We start from the raw sequence: 16,894 nt of genomic DNA, 5'->3' as shown, positions 1-16,894 counted from the left end.
ATGAATACATACTTAAGGGTCAAAACCCTACTGCCACTGATATTAATCCAGCAACAGGTTCCCTGTTGGTACTACTAAGTACACTTATTAGACAGGAATTCTGGTCCCAGGGTCCTTGATTCAAAGGAGAAGCCTGTTGCTGCCATCAGAAGGGCCCAGTTGGCAAAATGTACAGTTACCTTTCTTGTAAGTCAGCAACTTGAGGGAGTCTCACTGGCTGCCCATTATCTTGGAATGAAGTTGAAAGATTTCTAGGAATCAAGGGGATGTGATAGTTGACCTGAGCATCTTACCGCAAGCACAACAGAAAGCCAGCTTATTGGACGATCATTATTTAGGGATGTCATGTGAGTTAAAATAAGGCTGAATTTGGATGTTCCAAATAATTAATCATTTCCATTCAGATCCATGGACATTGTAGGACTGTTGGGACCTATGTTTATAACAGCATAAAGTCCTTCAGGAATTTTCAGAATCTCCTTCTGAAACAAAGAAACGGGTGAGGAAAATAACTGAACCATCAGTTGTAAGGGAAAAAAGAAGTTGTTTTGTTAGTTTGAGAAAGGTCAATCTTTTTAAAAAATTGTAATTATTTAGTTTGGAGTTTTTTCAGGGAAAGCTTTCTAATTTATTAATTCATCAGACAAATCTTTCAAAAAGCCCAGATTGTTTTAAGAATTTACAGAATATAGTGTACCCACTTCATCTGTTACTGACAATAATTGATTCTTTGAATGTTAAAAGAATGACTTTTTTTTAATGAATACCAGGTACAAGCAAGACTTCAGTAAATTTTTGAATTCAACAGTTTTTCCCACTAATGACAAGACTCCTCAGGATTTCAATGGCTTTGTGGCAGATGTGCAAAAGACCATCATTTCCCTTCGGACCCAGGTTTGAAAAATAATCTAAATAATATTAATAAAAGAAAGAGAAACTTTCTGGCAAACTACCTATCTACCTTTAAATTCATTCATTGATTACGGTAGTCTGGTAATTAACATTTGCAACATTTACTGTTTAAGAAATTAATAATGTTCTAAATGAAAAACCACAATATAATTTCTAATTACAGAGAACAAGAAGCTAAATATAATGTTAGCAAATGAACCTAGAAAAATTACTTTGTTTGTTCTGAGAGAGAGAGTGCAGAAGTCAAGTTTCTACTTCAGGGCTTCCCAAAATTGGGTTGGAGCCAGAAGTGAATGTTGAGGTTGTGAAATCTGGGCAGCAATTGCTGCCATGACAATGTTCCTCATCGGTTGCTCAATCCAAAGGTAGGCTATGTAGACAGCATTTGATGTGATAACTGATGTGCTCCACTTCTAACAAGCACCCTGCTCTTTGAGATTCCCCCACCTACTATGACAGTTCTCAGACAAATTTCCAGCCTCAAAATGAGGCTGAAGTGAGAAAATGTTTTGGAGGTACTCTTCTACAAGCTGCTGTTCTGACAATAACTTCATGACCATGAAGGAATTATCTGTCCCTGACAAATAAACAGTGCAGTTCCCCATGAAAGCACTGAAGTGTTTTGTAATAAAATGCAGGAGGACCCTCAGTTTGATCCCAGAGCACCTATGGAGCTTCTGATGCAGTGAAGTTAGCAACTGTCTTAAGTATTTGCGTAGAGGTTATTCCAAGCTGGTTGGACTGAACAGTTGGTTTCTGTGCTATGATTTCTGAATTCTTTCACAATCACAGGAGATATCACAAAAATCTCCGTTGCATCATTGTATAAACAGATGACGTATGCATTGTTTGCCAAAGCAAGAATTAATCATTTCTACATGAGCAATGGGTGAGAGCTTGAGGTTATTTTATGAATGGTAAGATGCCCAAACATTGTGGGTGTTATTCATGGCTTCACAAATTTTTCTTAACTCCAGTACTCTTGAACAGCATAGATTTATATTCCCTCCATATTCAGTGTCCAGTAATTATGCCATATGTGTCACCTCCAGTCTAAACACTGAATGCTTCTATGTTAAGGAATTAATGCAATAATTGGTGACACTAATGAATAAATGAGTAGAAAAAGCAGGAACAGAAAACCAAATAAACTGGCTCTCATACTGTAGGTATGACTCTCGGCTGCAGTTCTTGAATTAGCAACATACATCCTTCATGTAGACTCAATGATGCAAGTAAAAGGTAACTCCTCTCGTCTGGGTCTAGCGGGGGGAGGGGGGTGCGGCGTGCGGTAGGTACCTCGTTTGACTGGATAGCTAGTTTGTGATGCAATGAAACGCCAACAGTGTGGATTCAGTTCCTGCACTGTTACAATAACTGACTCCACTCAACATTTTCCCCTCCGCTGAGGTGTGGTGACCCTCAAGTTAAACCACCACTAGTCATCACTCTCCCTGGTAAGCCTATAGTGACTTTACATTTTGTCTTTAAGCAACAACAAAAAGGGCACATGTACCTATGAACTGAAGGTTTCAAGGTTCTCACAGCCTCTCCTCCTGCTCTTAAACTCTAAGCCTTGGCTAATAAGGGCAAATATGTCGTCTTAACTACATTATCTGCCACTCCTGCTACCTTAAGGAACCAATGGGCATGCATACCAAAATCCTTCTAATTCTCTGTTCTTCACAGAGGCCTACTGTTCCCTTGTTTGTTCTGTCAAAGTGCATTACCTCATACTAATTGAATTCCATTTGCCACTGCTAAGCACACCTAACCTGTCATACATCCTCCCGTAACCCTCTTAACTGTACACCATCTACCAATTTTCATATCACGTACCAACTTACTGATCAACCCTCTTACATTCAAGTCTAAATAACTTAAACTGCAAGGGTCTCAACACTGATCCCAGGAGAACTTTGCTTCCAAATCATCTCCTGAAAGCCACTCATCATCCTGACTTGAAAATATATTGCTGTTCCTTCAGTACCTGAGTCAAAATGAAACCATCTCCCTAATGGTGTTGTGGGTCTACCTACAGCACATAGAATGCAGCAATTCAAGAATACAACTCACCACCATCTTCTTCAGGATAACTAGGAACGAATAATAAATGCTAGACCAACCAGTGCTGCCCATGTTCCATGAGTGAATTTAAAAAATGGTGTCCTACTTCATGTTTTAAAAGATTTCCTCTTTCTATAAACTTTAAGTATCCTGAAATAAGTATGTTAATGGTGTCAAACCACTGTTCTGCTATACATAGTGGGTTAATCCAAAATTTACTATTTTTTTCAGAGTAATGTTTCCTTTTCTCATAATAAATTGCATTAATAAGAAAATATGTAACAATTATTATAATTGTCTGAAGACATTTATGCTACGTTAGTGAGACTGGTTAAAATTTTCTCAATAACATTTCTAACCATTTGGCATCGAAGTAACATCTTCAGAAGTGAGGGTGAAGAAAATGTCGTTTAGCCACTGGAACTGGTCCATTCAATACCTAACACTCGTAATTGTTAACTCTATCAACTACCCTGCCTGATATTTTACACTCAAATTCATCACTATTCCCTTAAAGATACAAATTTTAAATTTCATTGGGTTACCACTGGCTGGTTCCACAAGTTAGCCTAACTTTTAAATAATAGTGAACTGAAGTATTTTTTTAAGCTCAGAGATTTAATTCATTGTCACTTAATCTCCTGTCTAAGCTGTTTCAGCTTAGTATTGCCTTTTCCACTATCAAGAAATAGGATAATTCATTTTGCTCGTTTCTGCCTTCACATCGAAGCACTTCCTTCTTACACGGACATCCCTTTCGCTGCATGGAAACCAGAAATTTCAGCAATACACAAAATGTGGTAGACTGTTGCATTGTGCAGCGTTACGCATAACCTTAGTAACTAGTACTTACACTCTTTTGGCTGAATATCCCTGTGTTTTATTAGCTTTTTAATTGTTCCATCACATTGTCTGGATAGAATATGCCAGAAATCATAAAATACGCTGATCCATCTGTAGTGCAATAAAACAAATCATTTTGGTTCAACTAATTAGGTAGTAGTTTAATAGCAAAAACTGTTTTCTATACTATAAAACTAAAAAAAGTCTGTCAATATTAAGCTTTTTTTTAACCCTCCTGATCGTATTCAAAATGGCCTTTTTTGTTAAGATAATATTTACAATAAAAACACACAACTGTTTCTTTACCGCTACTGTAATGTTTTGGTTAGTGGACTCTTGAAATGGTTAAACTTCAATGCAATGCATGCTGTTGTAATTAGCATAATCTAGGCAACCATTACCATTGTTAAATGTTAAAAAGGTTTTTTATGATCAATGTTATTTCTCTCTGTTTTAAATGAAGTGCCAGTCAAAAGCCTTAACTCTTATTCCTCTGAGTTTGTATTTTCAGAACATTATAATATACAGTGCTGTTTCTGAAAATTCTCAAAGTCCTCTACATGCACAATAACTTACTCTGAAGGAAAGTGACTTTGATATAACCAAATATAGGACAATCTCATGAAACCCAATGAGATAAATAACAAGTTAGTCTACATGCAAACATACCAACAAGGAACAAGAGTAAACTAATCAGTTCTTTGATCTGCTCTACTATTCAATGAGATCATAGAATATCTGACATGAACCTCAACTCTCCATTCCTGCATACCATGATAATCTTGCAACCTGTGGTAATTAAGCATCTATCTAAATCTGCCTTAAAACTGAAGGTACTGCAACAGTAATGACATTCCAAAAACACTCAACCTCTGAGAGAAAATGTTTTTCCTCATTCCCTGTCTTAAATGGAGAAACTTTATTTTTAAATTATGGCCCCTAGTTTGGATTCTCCCACACAAGAATACGTCTTTTCTACATCTGCCCGGTCAAGTCCTTAAGGATTTATGCATTTCGATGAAGTCTCCTCTGATTCTTCTAAACTCCAGAGAATTCAGGCGAAGTCTACCTAACCTTTCCACTTGAGGCAAACAACTTTCTAAATGCTTGTCCTGTAAGAAAAATGCAAAGTGCTGGAAAAACTCAGCAGATCTGGTTTATCCTTTCTGAATTGTTTCCAATGCATTAACATCCTTCTGTAAGTCTAGTAACCAGCACTACACACAATATTCACCTTTTTAATTGCAGTTATCTTAAGTTCCTCCCTTCCTTTCAATTCTCAATTTACTGCTATTTCTGGGGTGTTACTTGTAGAGTTTCTTGTGAGAGTACACAGCAATTTGTCCACCATGTCTTTATCCTCCATTATTCGTTCTCCAGCCTTCCTTGTTATAGGGCCAACACCTACTTTGTTAACTTTTTTGAATATCTGAAGAAGCTATTCCTGTCTGTTTTGATATTGTTGATTTCCTTTCTCTTGTACTCCAATTATTTTGCTTCCATTCTAATCATTTAGTAATTCTTTACTTTTTAATTATATTCTGTCCAGTCTTCTAATCTGCCACCTATCTTTGCACAATTTTATGTCTTTTCTTTGTGTGATAATATCTTTGACATTTTTAATTAATCACAGATGGTGAGTTCATTCCTTAGAATTTTTGGTATTCGTTGAAATGTACATGTTTGTAATAGCTCCTTAAATGTTTGCCAGTGCATCTCTATTAACCTAAATTGCCAATTCAATTTCCCTAACTTTGTTTTTTATTCCCTGATAATTGTGTTGGTTCAAATTCAAAATAGTCGTCATCGAGCCACAGATTTGAACCTAAATCAGTGTGTAAAATTCGATTATGTTATGACCACTGCTATCTAAGAACACTTCCAATATGAGGTCAGTAATTAATCCTATCTTGTTGGTCAAAACCATGTCTCGTATAACCTGCCGTTTAAATGGGACCATAACATCCTGATCTAAGAAAATAGACAAAAACTTTCAGTGAATTCCTCATCTAGACTGCTTTTACCAATCTTATTTCCCAGTCTGTGTAGGTTAAAATTCCCCATGATAATAGTTGTAACTTTTGACAAGCTTGCATTTTTTTTTGATAACCTGACCTAACATGTAATTTTAGTTAGGGGCTTGTATGGACCTCCTACAAGTGACCTTTTTGATTTCATCATTCCTCATCTTTATCTAGACTGCTCCAATATACATCATTCCTCTCTCTATTGTCCTAATATCATCCATAATTAATGAATCCAGTCCTCCATGTTTTCCTAGCTCCCTGTCCCTCTTCAAAGTCACATCCCCTTTAATACTCAGATTAAAATTTAGGATGTCCAGCAGTCATGTTCCAGTGATAGCCATTAGATTAGACTTAATTTCCTGAATTTGTTCTATTAGTTAATCTATTTTGTTTCAAATGCTAATGCATTCAAATAAATGCATTAAGTTTTGTCCTTTTATTATTTTTGTAACCTCTATTCTTATCTGATTTTCTCGCATTCTCTATCCCTTTCCCATGTTAATTCATCCTTCTCTTGCCTGTGCTGGTTTTCACGATAGTGAAGATAAGATAAGAAAGCATTTCACATCTAAATAGTGTGTGTTATCTTTGATTGAGCTACCAGAATAAATCAATGGATCCTTGGTTTGACATCTTATCTGAAGGATTGCTTCATCACTACACAGTGCTTCACTGAAATACTACTTTAGATTATGATCAAGTCACTAATGGAGTTGCCAAGGACCCAGGCTCTGAAGTTCCTCCCTCCATCTCTAACTTTTCTACTTTAATTCTCTATCCCCACCAATATATTAGCCTCAACACCAAGGGCTCTTATCTCTTGACATAACTTTTTGTAAGGTGCTTTGTCAAACACCTGTATTGTAGCAATTCCTTGTTCAACTCTTTCATGCGATGTGGAGGTCTCTGATGAGAGAAACATTTATTGCCTATCACTCATTGCCTTTCAGTTGAGAGGCTTGGTAGGTCATTTCAGAGCCAATTATGTTTCTATTGGTCTGTAGTAAATCACATGCGTTGTTCCCCCTGTGACAATAGTTATCATGATCACCATTGTGAGACTAGCTTTCAATTCTAGCTGCTGTGGTGAAATTTGAACCTGTGTTCATAGAGCATTAATCTGAGACCCTGCATTACTAGTCCAGTGATATATCCCCAATGTGCCACATCTTCCTCTATTTCAAATTCCAAATGTTTCATCAAAAAACATTAACAGAGAAAAGTGTGAAGTGATTTATTTTGGCAGAGCACAGAGTTGAGATTAGAACATAAAGGGTACAATTCCAAATAGAATGCAAGACCTCATTATAGGTATATCATAAGTCTTTAATGGTTGCAAAACAATTTGAGAGAGTAGTTAATAAAATGTATAATATCCTAGACTTTATTTTTAAAAAGACATACAGTACAAGAGCAGATACATTACATTGGGCTTGCATAAAACAACTTATCTATTGCATCCAGTTCTGTCATAATTTGGGAAGGATGATAAGGCATTAGAGAGGATGTAGTAAAGAATGGCCACAGAGATGAGGAACTTTAGTGCCATAGGCAAATTGAAGAAATTAGGCAAATGATAGAGATATTCAAAAATATTATGACCTGGTGAGAGAGTAGATAGGGAAAATTTATTACAACTGGTGAATGGATTACAAATGAAAGGATAAACTAATTGAGAAAATAAGAAGTGGGCATGAGAATCATTTTCACACAGTAAATTGTGAAGATCTGCACTTTTCTGTCCAATAGTGTGGAACTGAGTTCAATCAAATCGTTCGAAAGGGAATTAGGTTATTGTCTGAAAAGGGAGAAGGTGAGAGAATGGCACTTGGTGCATTGCTCATTTGGAAATCCAACACAGAGACATGATAATCAAGCTGCCTCGTTCTGTACTTAAACAATTCTGTGATTCTGTGGGTGTGATTATTCAAAAGGAATGTGTAAAGGGTAGGGAGAGAATTGGCACTGTTGGGAAGGCGAATTGAATTGAAAATTGCCTCTATAATGCTGAAAGCAATCAAAAAAGATTGGTTTACAATACACTGAGGATCCCAATGTTGTGACATTTTCTTATATATTATCTGTAGGTCCGATCCTATACACAGCAACACATCAAAACTAAGCAAACCAGAAGTTCCTTTGTTAATCTGAAAGAAAAACTAAAGAACCAGTGAAACTTCTTAGTCTCACTGTTCCAGAAATTATATCCTTGCAGTACTGCTGTTCTTTTAAAGTAAACCAGATATAGCTTAGATTAGATTAGATTACATTACAGTGTGGAAACAGGCCCTTCGGCCCAACAAGTCCACACCGACCCGCCGAAGCGAAACCCACCCGTACCCCTACATTTACCCCTTACCTAACACTACAGGCAATTTAGCATGGCCAATTCACCTGACCCTGCACATCTTTTGGACTGTGGGAGGAAACCCACTTAGATGATATGTGAGGATTACAATTATCAATAATTTTTATTGTATTAATCATTTCTGATATGTATACAATAATGAGTAATTACTATTCAATTAGTTCCAATTATCTTATATCATGCATATGTCTCACAACTCTCTCCTTAAAGATCGATCAACTTGAATCACGCCTGAAAAAGAATGGCTGCATGGATGAAAAGGGAAATCACAGGAATGAAAATGATCATTGGAGAAAGGAAGGCTGTACTACTTGTTACTGTAAAGTATGTATAAAGTTGCAGGTGATGTTCAGTTGTCTCATGCAGAGTATTTTACACACAAACAACTCACAGGCTTGTAATACTGATGGCCAGAAAGTCTTTGGAGCAGTGTTGACTGGAGTGTCATGTCAGGACAATTTAAATTCTAGTGCAGTTTATTTTGTGGAAATTGCCTCTGAAATTGAAGATTCTATTTGGTAATTTCTGTACAATAAAGCCCATTAATGTCGCAGAATTTAGAGGAGTCTGACTCTTTTAACAATCACCCAGCATGAGTGGGTTCAAGAAACTGCTCTGAATCCTGAATAATTAAACTGCATGCCAACTTATGACTGAATCCCCGACTACAACTTTGCCTGACTCTTGACACACTTAGAGGAGAAAGTGAGGTCTGCAGATGCTCAAGATCAAAGTTGAAACTTTATTGCTGGAACAGCACAGCAGGTCAGGCAGCATCCAGTGAACAGGAGATTCGACGTTTCCTGAAGAAGGGCCTGTGCCCGAAACGTCGAATCTCCTGTTCCCTGGATGCTGCCTGACCTGCTGTGCTGTTCCAGCAATAAAGTTTCAACTTCACTCTTGACACACTTAGCCCCACTAGATGCAACCACAGTCCCGAGCCTGATCTGACCTTGCTGGAGCCAGTACCATTCCAGTCGCACCATGATCTAATCTAGCCCCACTGACTTAATGTAGAGATTTTCCTTACAGCTACATTCTTTCCAGGCCAATTTTTAAATTCCATTTTCCATTTACATGATGTTGCATGGTGAGCAGGATAGCCATCTCCTCAATTTACAATTCTAGTGAAATTCTGCTACATCCTTTCCAAGCATAGTATGCTTGGAGGAACAACTTCACCCATGGGTGGCTACTTCCAAGTGTGATCCTGAGTGCTGCCAGAGCTACAATCCATATCAGGATATCTGACTTCCACATTGAGATCAACAGCAGTTTGAACTTCTTTTGTTCAATGACCACCAACATGTTCTTTTATGAACTGAATATCAGTCTTCTTACAACTTGTTAGCACTAACTGGCTCATATCCCATTCACCTGTACTTAAACCATAAGACCTTAAGATATAGGAGCAGAAATTAGGCAATTAAGCCCATCAAGTCTGTTCTGCCACTCAATCATGACGACTGATAAATTTCTCAACCCCATTCTCCCCCTTTCTCCCTGTAACCCTTGATCCCCTTGATACTCAAGAACCTATCTATATCAGTCATAAATATACTCAATGACCTGGCCTCCACAGTCTTCTCTGGCAATAAATTAGAAGTCTTAAAATGACATAAGGTCTGAAGTTGCAAATATTAAGAATTGGTCACTTGCAGGCATATCAGAAAGTTGGATTAACATGTCCTGAGTTTGGAAAACTGAATTTCATTCCCATAAAACAATTTTTTTTTAATTTTAGAAAACAAACAGGCAGTCAGCAATTATAAATTGCTCATGATTTGACTATTGGTATCAATGACATTCATTCAAGAATGCTTGCACAATTATATAATCTCCAGAGACAAGGGAACATACCCCTTTGAAATTAATCCATAAAGAATTAGCTCAGTGAATATTTCAGATTCCATAAACAGTTAACTAGAAAGGCCTTTGGTAAGGTTCCACATGATTGCCTGCTCTGAAAGGTGGAATCCACAGGAAGTGGGCAAATTGGATACACAATTGGCTTGATGGTAGGAAGCCAATCAGTAGTGGAAGGATGCTTATTTGACTGGAGGCTTGTGACTGATGGAGTGCCTCGAGTCGGTGCTGGACCCACTTCTGTTTGTTATCTATTTCAATGTTTTGGGTGAGAATGTACAAGGTATGATTAGTAAGTTTGCAGATGATACTAAAATAGGCAGTATTGTGGACAGTGAGGAAGATCTTCAGATCTGCAGCAGGATTTTGATCAGCTGGGGAAGTAGGTTGAGAAATGGCAATTGGTGTTTAATATAGATAAGTGTGAGGTCTTGCATTTTAGAAAGTCAAATCAAGGTAGGAGTTTCATGGTGAATGATAGGGCTTTAAGGAGCATAGTAGAACAGAGTGACTTTGGAGTTCAGGTGCACGGTTCTTTGAAAGTGAGTCACAGGTAGACAGGGCATTGGCAAAGGCTTTTGGCACACTGGCCTTTGTCAGTCACGGCATTGAGTATAGAGGTTGGGAAGTTATGTTGCAGTTATACACGATGTTGGTGAGGCCGCACTTGGAATATTGTGTTCAGTTTTGGTCACCTTGCTAGAGGAAGGATTTTCTTAAATTGAAAAGAATGCAGAAGAAATTTGCAAGGATGTTGCCAAGACTCAGTGGTCTGAGTTATTGGGAGAGGTTAGACAAGCTAGGACATCTTTCTTTAGCACATAGGAGACTGAGGGGGATGTTATAGAAGTGTATAGGGTTATGAGAGACATGGATATGGTGAATGTACTCAGTCTTTTTCCCAGATTTGGGGAATCATGGATTAGAGGGCATCAGGTTAGAGTGGAATGAATAAAAGAGAAGCTGAGGGGCAACTGTTTTACACAGAGTATGGAAGGCATATGGAATGAGTTGCCAGCATAAGTTGTTGATGTGGGTACATTAACAACATTTTAAAGGCATTTGGACAAATACATGGATAGGAAAGGTTCAGAAGGATATGGGCCAAGTGCAGGGAAATGAGGTTAGCTTAAGACCATAAGATCATAAGACATAGGAGTGGAAGTAAGGCCATTCGGCCCATCGAGTCCACTCCGCCATTCAATCATGGCTGATGGGCATTTCAACTCTACTTACCCGCATTCTCCCCGTAGCCCTTAATTCCTTGTGACATCAAGAATTTATCAATCTCTGCCTTGAAGACATTTAGCATCCCGGCTTCCACTGCACTCTGTGGCAATGAATTCCACAGGCCCACCACTCTCTGGCTGAAGAAATGTCTCCGCATTTCTGGTCTGAATTTACCCCCTCTAATTCTAAGGCTGTGTCCACGGGTCCTAGTCTCCTCACCTAACGGAAACAATTTCCTAGCGTCCACCCTCTCCAAGCCATGTATTATCTTGTAAGTTTCTATTAGATCTCCCCTTAATCTTCTAAACTCCAATGAATACAATCCCAGGATCCTCAGCCATTCCTCATATGTTAGACCTACCATTCCATGGATCATCTGTGTGAATCTCCGCTGGACACACTCCAGTGCCAGTATGTCCTTCCTGAGGTATGGGGACCAAAACTGGACACAGTACTCCAAATGTGGCCTAAACAGAGCTTTAAAAAGTCTCAGTAGCACAACGGTGCTTTTATATTCCAACCCTCTTGAGATAAATGACAACATTGCATTCGCTTTCTTAATCACGAACTCATCCTGCATGTTTACCTTTAGAGAATCCTTGACTAGCACTCCCAGATCCCTTTGTACTTTGGCTTTATGAATTTTCTTACCGTTTAGAAAGTAGTCCATGCTTGTATTCTTTTTTCCAAAGTGCAAGACCTCGCATTTGCTCACATTGAATTCCATCAGCCATTTCCTGGACCACTCTCCCAAACTGTCTAGATCCTTCTGCAAGATGGACATTTTAATCGGCTTGGACCAGTTTGGGCCAAAGGGCCTGTCTCCATGTTGTAGGACTCTATGACTCTAAATATGGCAAAAAGTAATTATGAGTAGATGTCCATTTGAATCGTGTTTGCAAAATGAGAATTTATGACTAAACCTTATGATTGAAATGCTGTTTTCCCACAAAAATGTCCAGTGGTTGGTGACTTTTTATACAACTGGCAGGGAATTTTAACAGTTCTGTTGATTCTTTCTTTCTAGAATGGACAGGTGACTTGCTATGTGGAAAAATGTCCTCCTCTCAAGTGCTCCAAATCTACCAAAAAGAAAGGGAGGTGTTGTCCTGTCTGCGTGAAGTCAGCAAGTAAAATTGAACCTTTTGCATAGTTCTGGATAAAAGAATGCAGTACTTGGAGGGGAAAAAAATGTGTTTCTCAGCCTCTTGCAATGTCTACTGATGTCTGGATAACAAAGACAGGGAGAGAACGAACTTTCTGGTCTTATGTTGACCATTGCTGGCACTCTGCACTAGTCCATTTTCTCACTTTAAGCAATGTCTCATTTTAAAGAAAAGATCAGTTTCATCAGTGTTAAATCAGCTCTCAGTAACAAATTTATGGAGTTAAAACTATTTGCAGTTTAAATATTAAACTACTCTCTCTGTAAACCTTTTGCAAAAATAAAAAACAGAAAATGTTCTGAGTACTCAGCAGGCCAAGCAGCTTCTGTGGAAAGGGAATTGAAGTTAACTTTACAATTTGATGAATATATGTGGTTCTGATGAAAACCTGAAATGTTGATCTGATTTTGCAGTTAGTGGTGAAATAACAGTGCTCCTATTGGTCCATGAAAAAGCTACCCACAAATACCTAGCAATCTTTGTAGCACTGGGAACTTTCCTTTTCCCAATGTTGATTTGAAATTGGTGCTATAAACCAAGAGAACCTCTAGGCCTTTGACAATGCTGATGCCAAGAAACAGAATAAGTAGTCAGTCAGATTGACACATTCTCACAGAGAGCAAATCAGGAAATAAAATGCAGGGTCTTTCACTTTTAATTTAAATTTTAAAACTCAAAATAAATGATTGGAAAATATTCATTGAATTAAGTCAGAAGCAAAAATATAAACAAGGTATTATTCTTAACATCTGTTGTTAATATATTGGAGAAATTTAATGTTTCACAAATGTAACATTAGTTTTTAGGAACAGAACTTTTGTTCAGCAGTAATTATAAAACCTAAATATAGTTTTCACAAAACCCAGTGCCAATCATTCAATAAGATGCAACCTCTTCAGGATGTTTGCAATATCACTAAAAAAAAATTTTAAAGCCAACCTGAGTAGCAATCCCTTCTCCACTGCTGTATGTTCTGCTGAGTGCCTCCAGCATTATTCTTTTTCAGATTTCTGGTATCAACATATTTTACTCTGGCATGAAGGTGCTGGAATTTATTTGAAAAGCATTGCTATTTATCACATTGTCAAGGTACCTTTATCATTTTAAAACTCATTACTTATATACTGCAGTTATGATTTGCATTTTAATTAATTTATTTTTTTTGAAGCAGTGATAAATATTAAGGTAATGTTCACTGAGAAGTGATTATGTTGTCTTCACACACACTATCCAAAGACTAACCATTTGGTAAATTCCAACTGTGTTCATTATACTGTTCAAGAGAACGTCAGTAGCCATGATGGTGATTGTGTAAAGACCCATTTTCTTCATTCTACCAAATGTACCTCACACCTTTTCAAAGCCAGGGATGTGTTGTGCACAAATATGGTGCTGATAATTATGCCTCAAAATTGGATCATTGTTGGATTGTATTATTCTTTTCTAATTTTATATAAAGATTTGTAACAATACACATATAGTACCAATGATCTGATGTAACACTTGAAATGTTCGTTTTAAAGCTTGTTAGCAAAGTAATTGGAATTTTAGACTTTTGGGCAATGAGTATTTGAAATGTCATTTAAATATAAATTACTATTCTTCTATTTCGCAAGCTTTAAGAATCATTTACATACCTATATATGCCTTGACTATAGTACTGCACATATGTGAAATTTACAGCTACAGAATAGTACATTTCTTTCTTGAAAAATAGCTCTTGTTTTAAAACATTACACTTTTTATGGGTAGATTGGTACCCGAGACCCTTGGTGCTTCAACAATTTTTTGCATTCATGTATGTTTGGTATCAGCAATAATACATGAAGTTCAATTTTTTTGTACATTCATTATGGCGAAATTATGTTGGAAATTGTAATCATCTTTATATATTCTGATGTGATTGTATTTTAATTCGTAATTTTATTTATAATTTTTAAAGCACGCATCCAAATAAAAATCTAGATATTAAAAAAACTTTATTAGGCATTGCTGTGGCCCCGTTAGAGCACATGGTGTTTATATTTTCAAATGCATTTTTAAAGTTAAAGCCTTGTTCATATATATGAACAGTATTAAAAACATTTTTTTTGCTTTGACATTTGATGTTGATGAATGGATAAATAGTGGCTAAGACACTCGGGAGAAATCCTTTTCTCTTTTTTGAGACTGTGGCATGGATCTTATATGTCCTTTTTCATGTTTAAGTATTCAAAATGGGACTTGTGTCCACAATATGCTAGAAATGAGAGCGTGCCTGCTAAGCATAAATGCTATGTATCATTAATTTGCAATTTAGCCTTCTCTGCTTCTATGACAGTAATCCCTGTAACTTAGGTTTCCCCTCCATGGTGTATTTAAGGAGAAACGAAATGGACATGGTGGAGAAGAATTGGGGAATAGATGAAGTAGGGTGGGAGGACAAGTATGTCCATGTTCAGCTGAGTGGTTTCTTTCTATCCTGTTAACTTGTGCAATAACATCTGTACTTTTCCCCGTTTTGACAGTTAACACGTGCAAGTTCGAAAAGAATTTCAGTGCATGAGAGGGTTAATCTGTGCCATTTCATTTCAGTGGCATATGCCAGTGGCAAAACACTTGCAAAAATAATTTCTTTTAATGTAATGAAAAATGTCCTCTGCGTACTAGTTATGACTGTGTACAGTAACATGTACTACAAGTTTCTGGTGATGTTTTATAATGATAGAATAATACTATGAGTTTCTGTCTGAAAATGAACTGAATATGTTTCAATGAAAACATTTATGTCTGTAGTCAGCAAAATAGAGACCATTAAAAGGTTTTGAAGTGTGACTGCTGTGGTATTTTCTTGGAATTATTTAGAAATGAGCAACTTTTGATTAACTTGCCTTTTTTTTTAATATTGCATTCAAATATAGCATATTATTGTTACAAGTAAAGGTGAAAACCTTTACCTCAACAACTTATGATATCACTAAGATAAGTAATTATTTGCACTACCTGTGATGGTGATACTAGAAATATGAGTGTCCAGATGCCAACATGTTCCAAGCACCACCCAATGTTTGTAGTTATTATAGATCATAACAAATGGTCATGGAATAGAATTATGGCCCATGAAACTTATCCCTGTCAACAAAGTTTTTGGTGCAATTTTGTCTACTGTAGTGAATATGCCAAACATTAATTTAGTAAAAGCATTGGCAAGTGTAAATGAAATACCTACTGGGAGTATACACTGTAAATAAATCATGACATCAACCATTTGGAACCCAACATTTAGATTAGATTACATTACAGTGTGGAAACAGGCCCTTCGGCCCAACAAGTCCACACCGACCCGCCGAAGCGTAACCCACCCATACCCCTACATTTACCCCTTACCTAACACTACGGGCAATTTAGCATGGCCAATTCACCTGACCTGCATATCTTTGGACTGTGGGAGGAAACCAGAGCACCAGGAGGAAACCCACGCAGACACGGGGAGAATGTGCAAACTCCACACAGTCAGTCACCTGAGACGGGAATTGAACCTGGGTCTCAGGCGCTGTGAGGCAGCAGTGCTAACCACTCTGCCACCGTGCCGCCCACATTTAAGCTAATGCACTCCTTAAACTCACATTTGAAGATGTATTCAGCAACTCAAAGGATGCTCTACGTGCACCACGTCCATGGGAATCATCAACTAACTTCAGGTCTGTTTCTGATTAATTTGGTATCTTCTGTCGTTGCTTAAAATTCTGAACTTCATAGTGGGTGGTCTAGCAGGTATTAAAGAACATATCCTAGCTTCAAGGAGTCTGCAAAACAATTTGTCTCCAGGCAAAGGTCTGGTAAATCCCCTTATACTACGGTATGGCAAAGTGAATGAACAGAGGCAACATGAAGTAGGACAAACTGCTGAAATAGAGAGGAAAACGTGTTGGAAAAATGCTCTTAACAGGAGGTCACAGCTACAAAGTGAAATTTGCATACCCAAACCTCAGTAAGCAACTGTGAAGGCAAATTTCCAAGCAAAATCAAGGTGGGTTTGGAACCAGGCAGATTAAGGGGGGGGGGGGGGGGGGGGGGGAATAGTTGATGGTATGTTCTCCTCTTTAGCTGCTTTCGTGGGGGTGGGATTTTGTAGAAAAGTAAGCAACCCTCCCACTCTGCATGACTGAGGGAGGTTGAAGCTATTGAAGCAGCAATAGAGGACCAATCTCTCTCAATAGGTGGCAAATTCAGCTGCCTTCAAAGACCGTGGATCTGGAGGCAGGAGTCATAGAGATGTACAGCACGGAAACAGACCCTTCGGTTCAACCCGTCCTTGCCGACCAGATATCCCAACCCAATCTAGTCCCACCTGCCAGCACACGGCCCATATACCTCCAAACCCTTCCTATTCATACATCTATCCAAATGTTTTTTAAATGTTGCAATTGTACCAG

General features: G+C 37.7%; 1 protein-coding gene across 2 annotated transcripts in view; it reads left to right on the top strand.

Annotated features, from left to right (window-relative positions):
• The window catches only part of LOC122549088 (peroxidasin homolog), a 573,433-nt gene extending 558,140 nt beyond the window's left edge, over nt 1–15,293 (top strand). For both annotated transcript variants that reach the window (XM_043688313.1, XM_043688312.1), the window contains 3 exons: nt 771–894; nt 8,428–8,541; nt 12,341–15,293. In XM_043688313.1, the coding sequence (XP_043544248.1) occupies nt 771–894; nt 8,428–8,541; nt 12,341–12,466 (364 nt within the window). In that variant the 3' untranslated portion in view covers nt 12,467–15,293. The remainder of the gene's footprint in view (nt 1–770; nt 895–8,427; nt 8,542–12,340) is intronic.
• The last annotated feature ends 1,601 nt before the right edge of the window (nt 15,294–16,894 follow it).

Source organism: Chiloscyllium plagiosum, chromosome 4, assembly GCF_004010195.1.
Source record: "Chiloscyllium plagiosum isolate BGI_BamShark_2017 chromosome 4, ASM401019v2, whole genome shotgun sequence".
Classification (NCBI taxonomy): domain Eukaryota; kingdom Metazoa; phylum Chordata; class Chondrichthyes; order Orectolobiformes; family Hemiscylliidae; genus Chiloscyllium; species Chiloscyllium plagiosum.
Note: the sequence above shows the minus strand (reverse complement) of the source record. Positions and strands in the feature narration are given on the sequence as shown.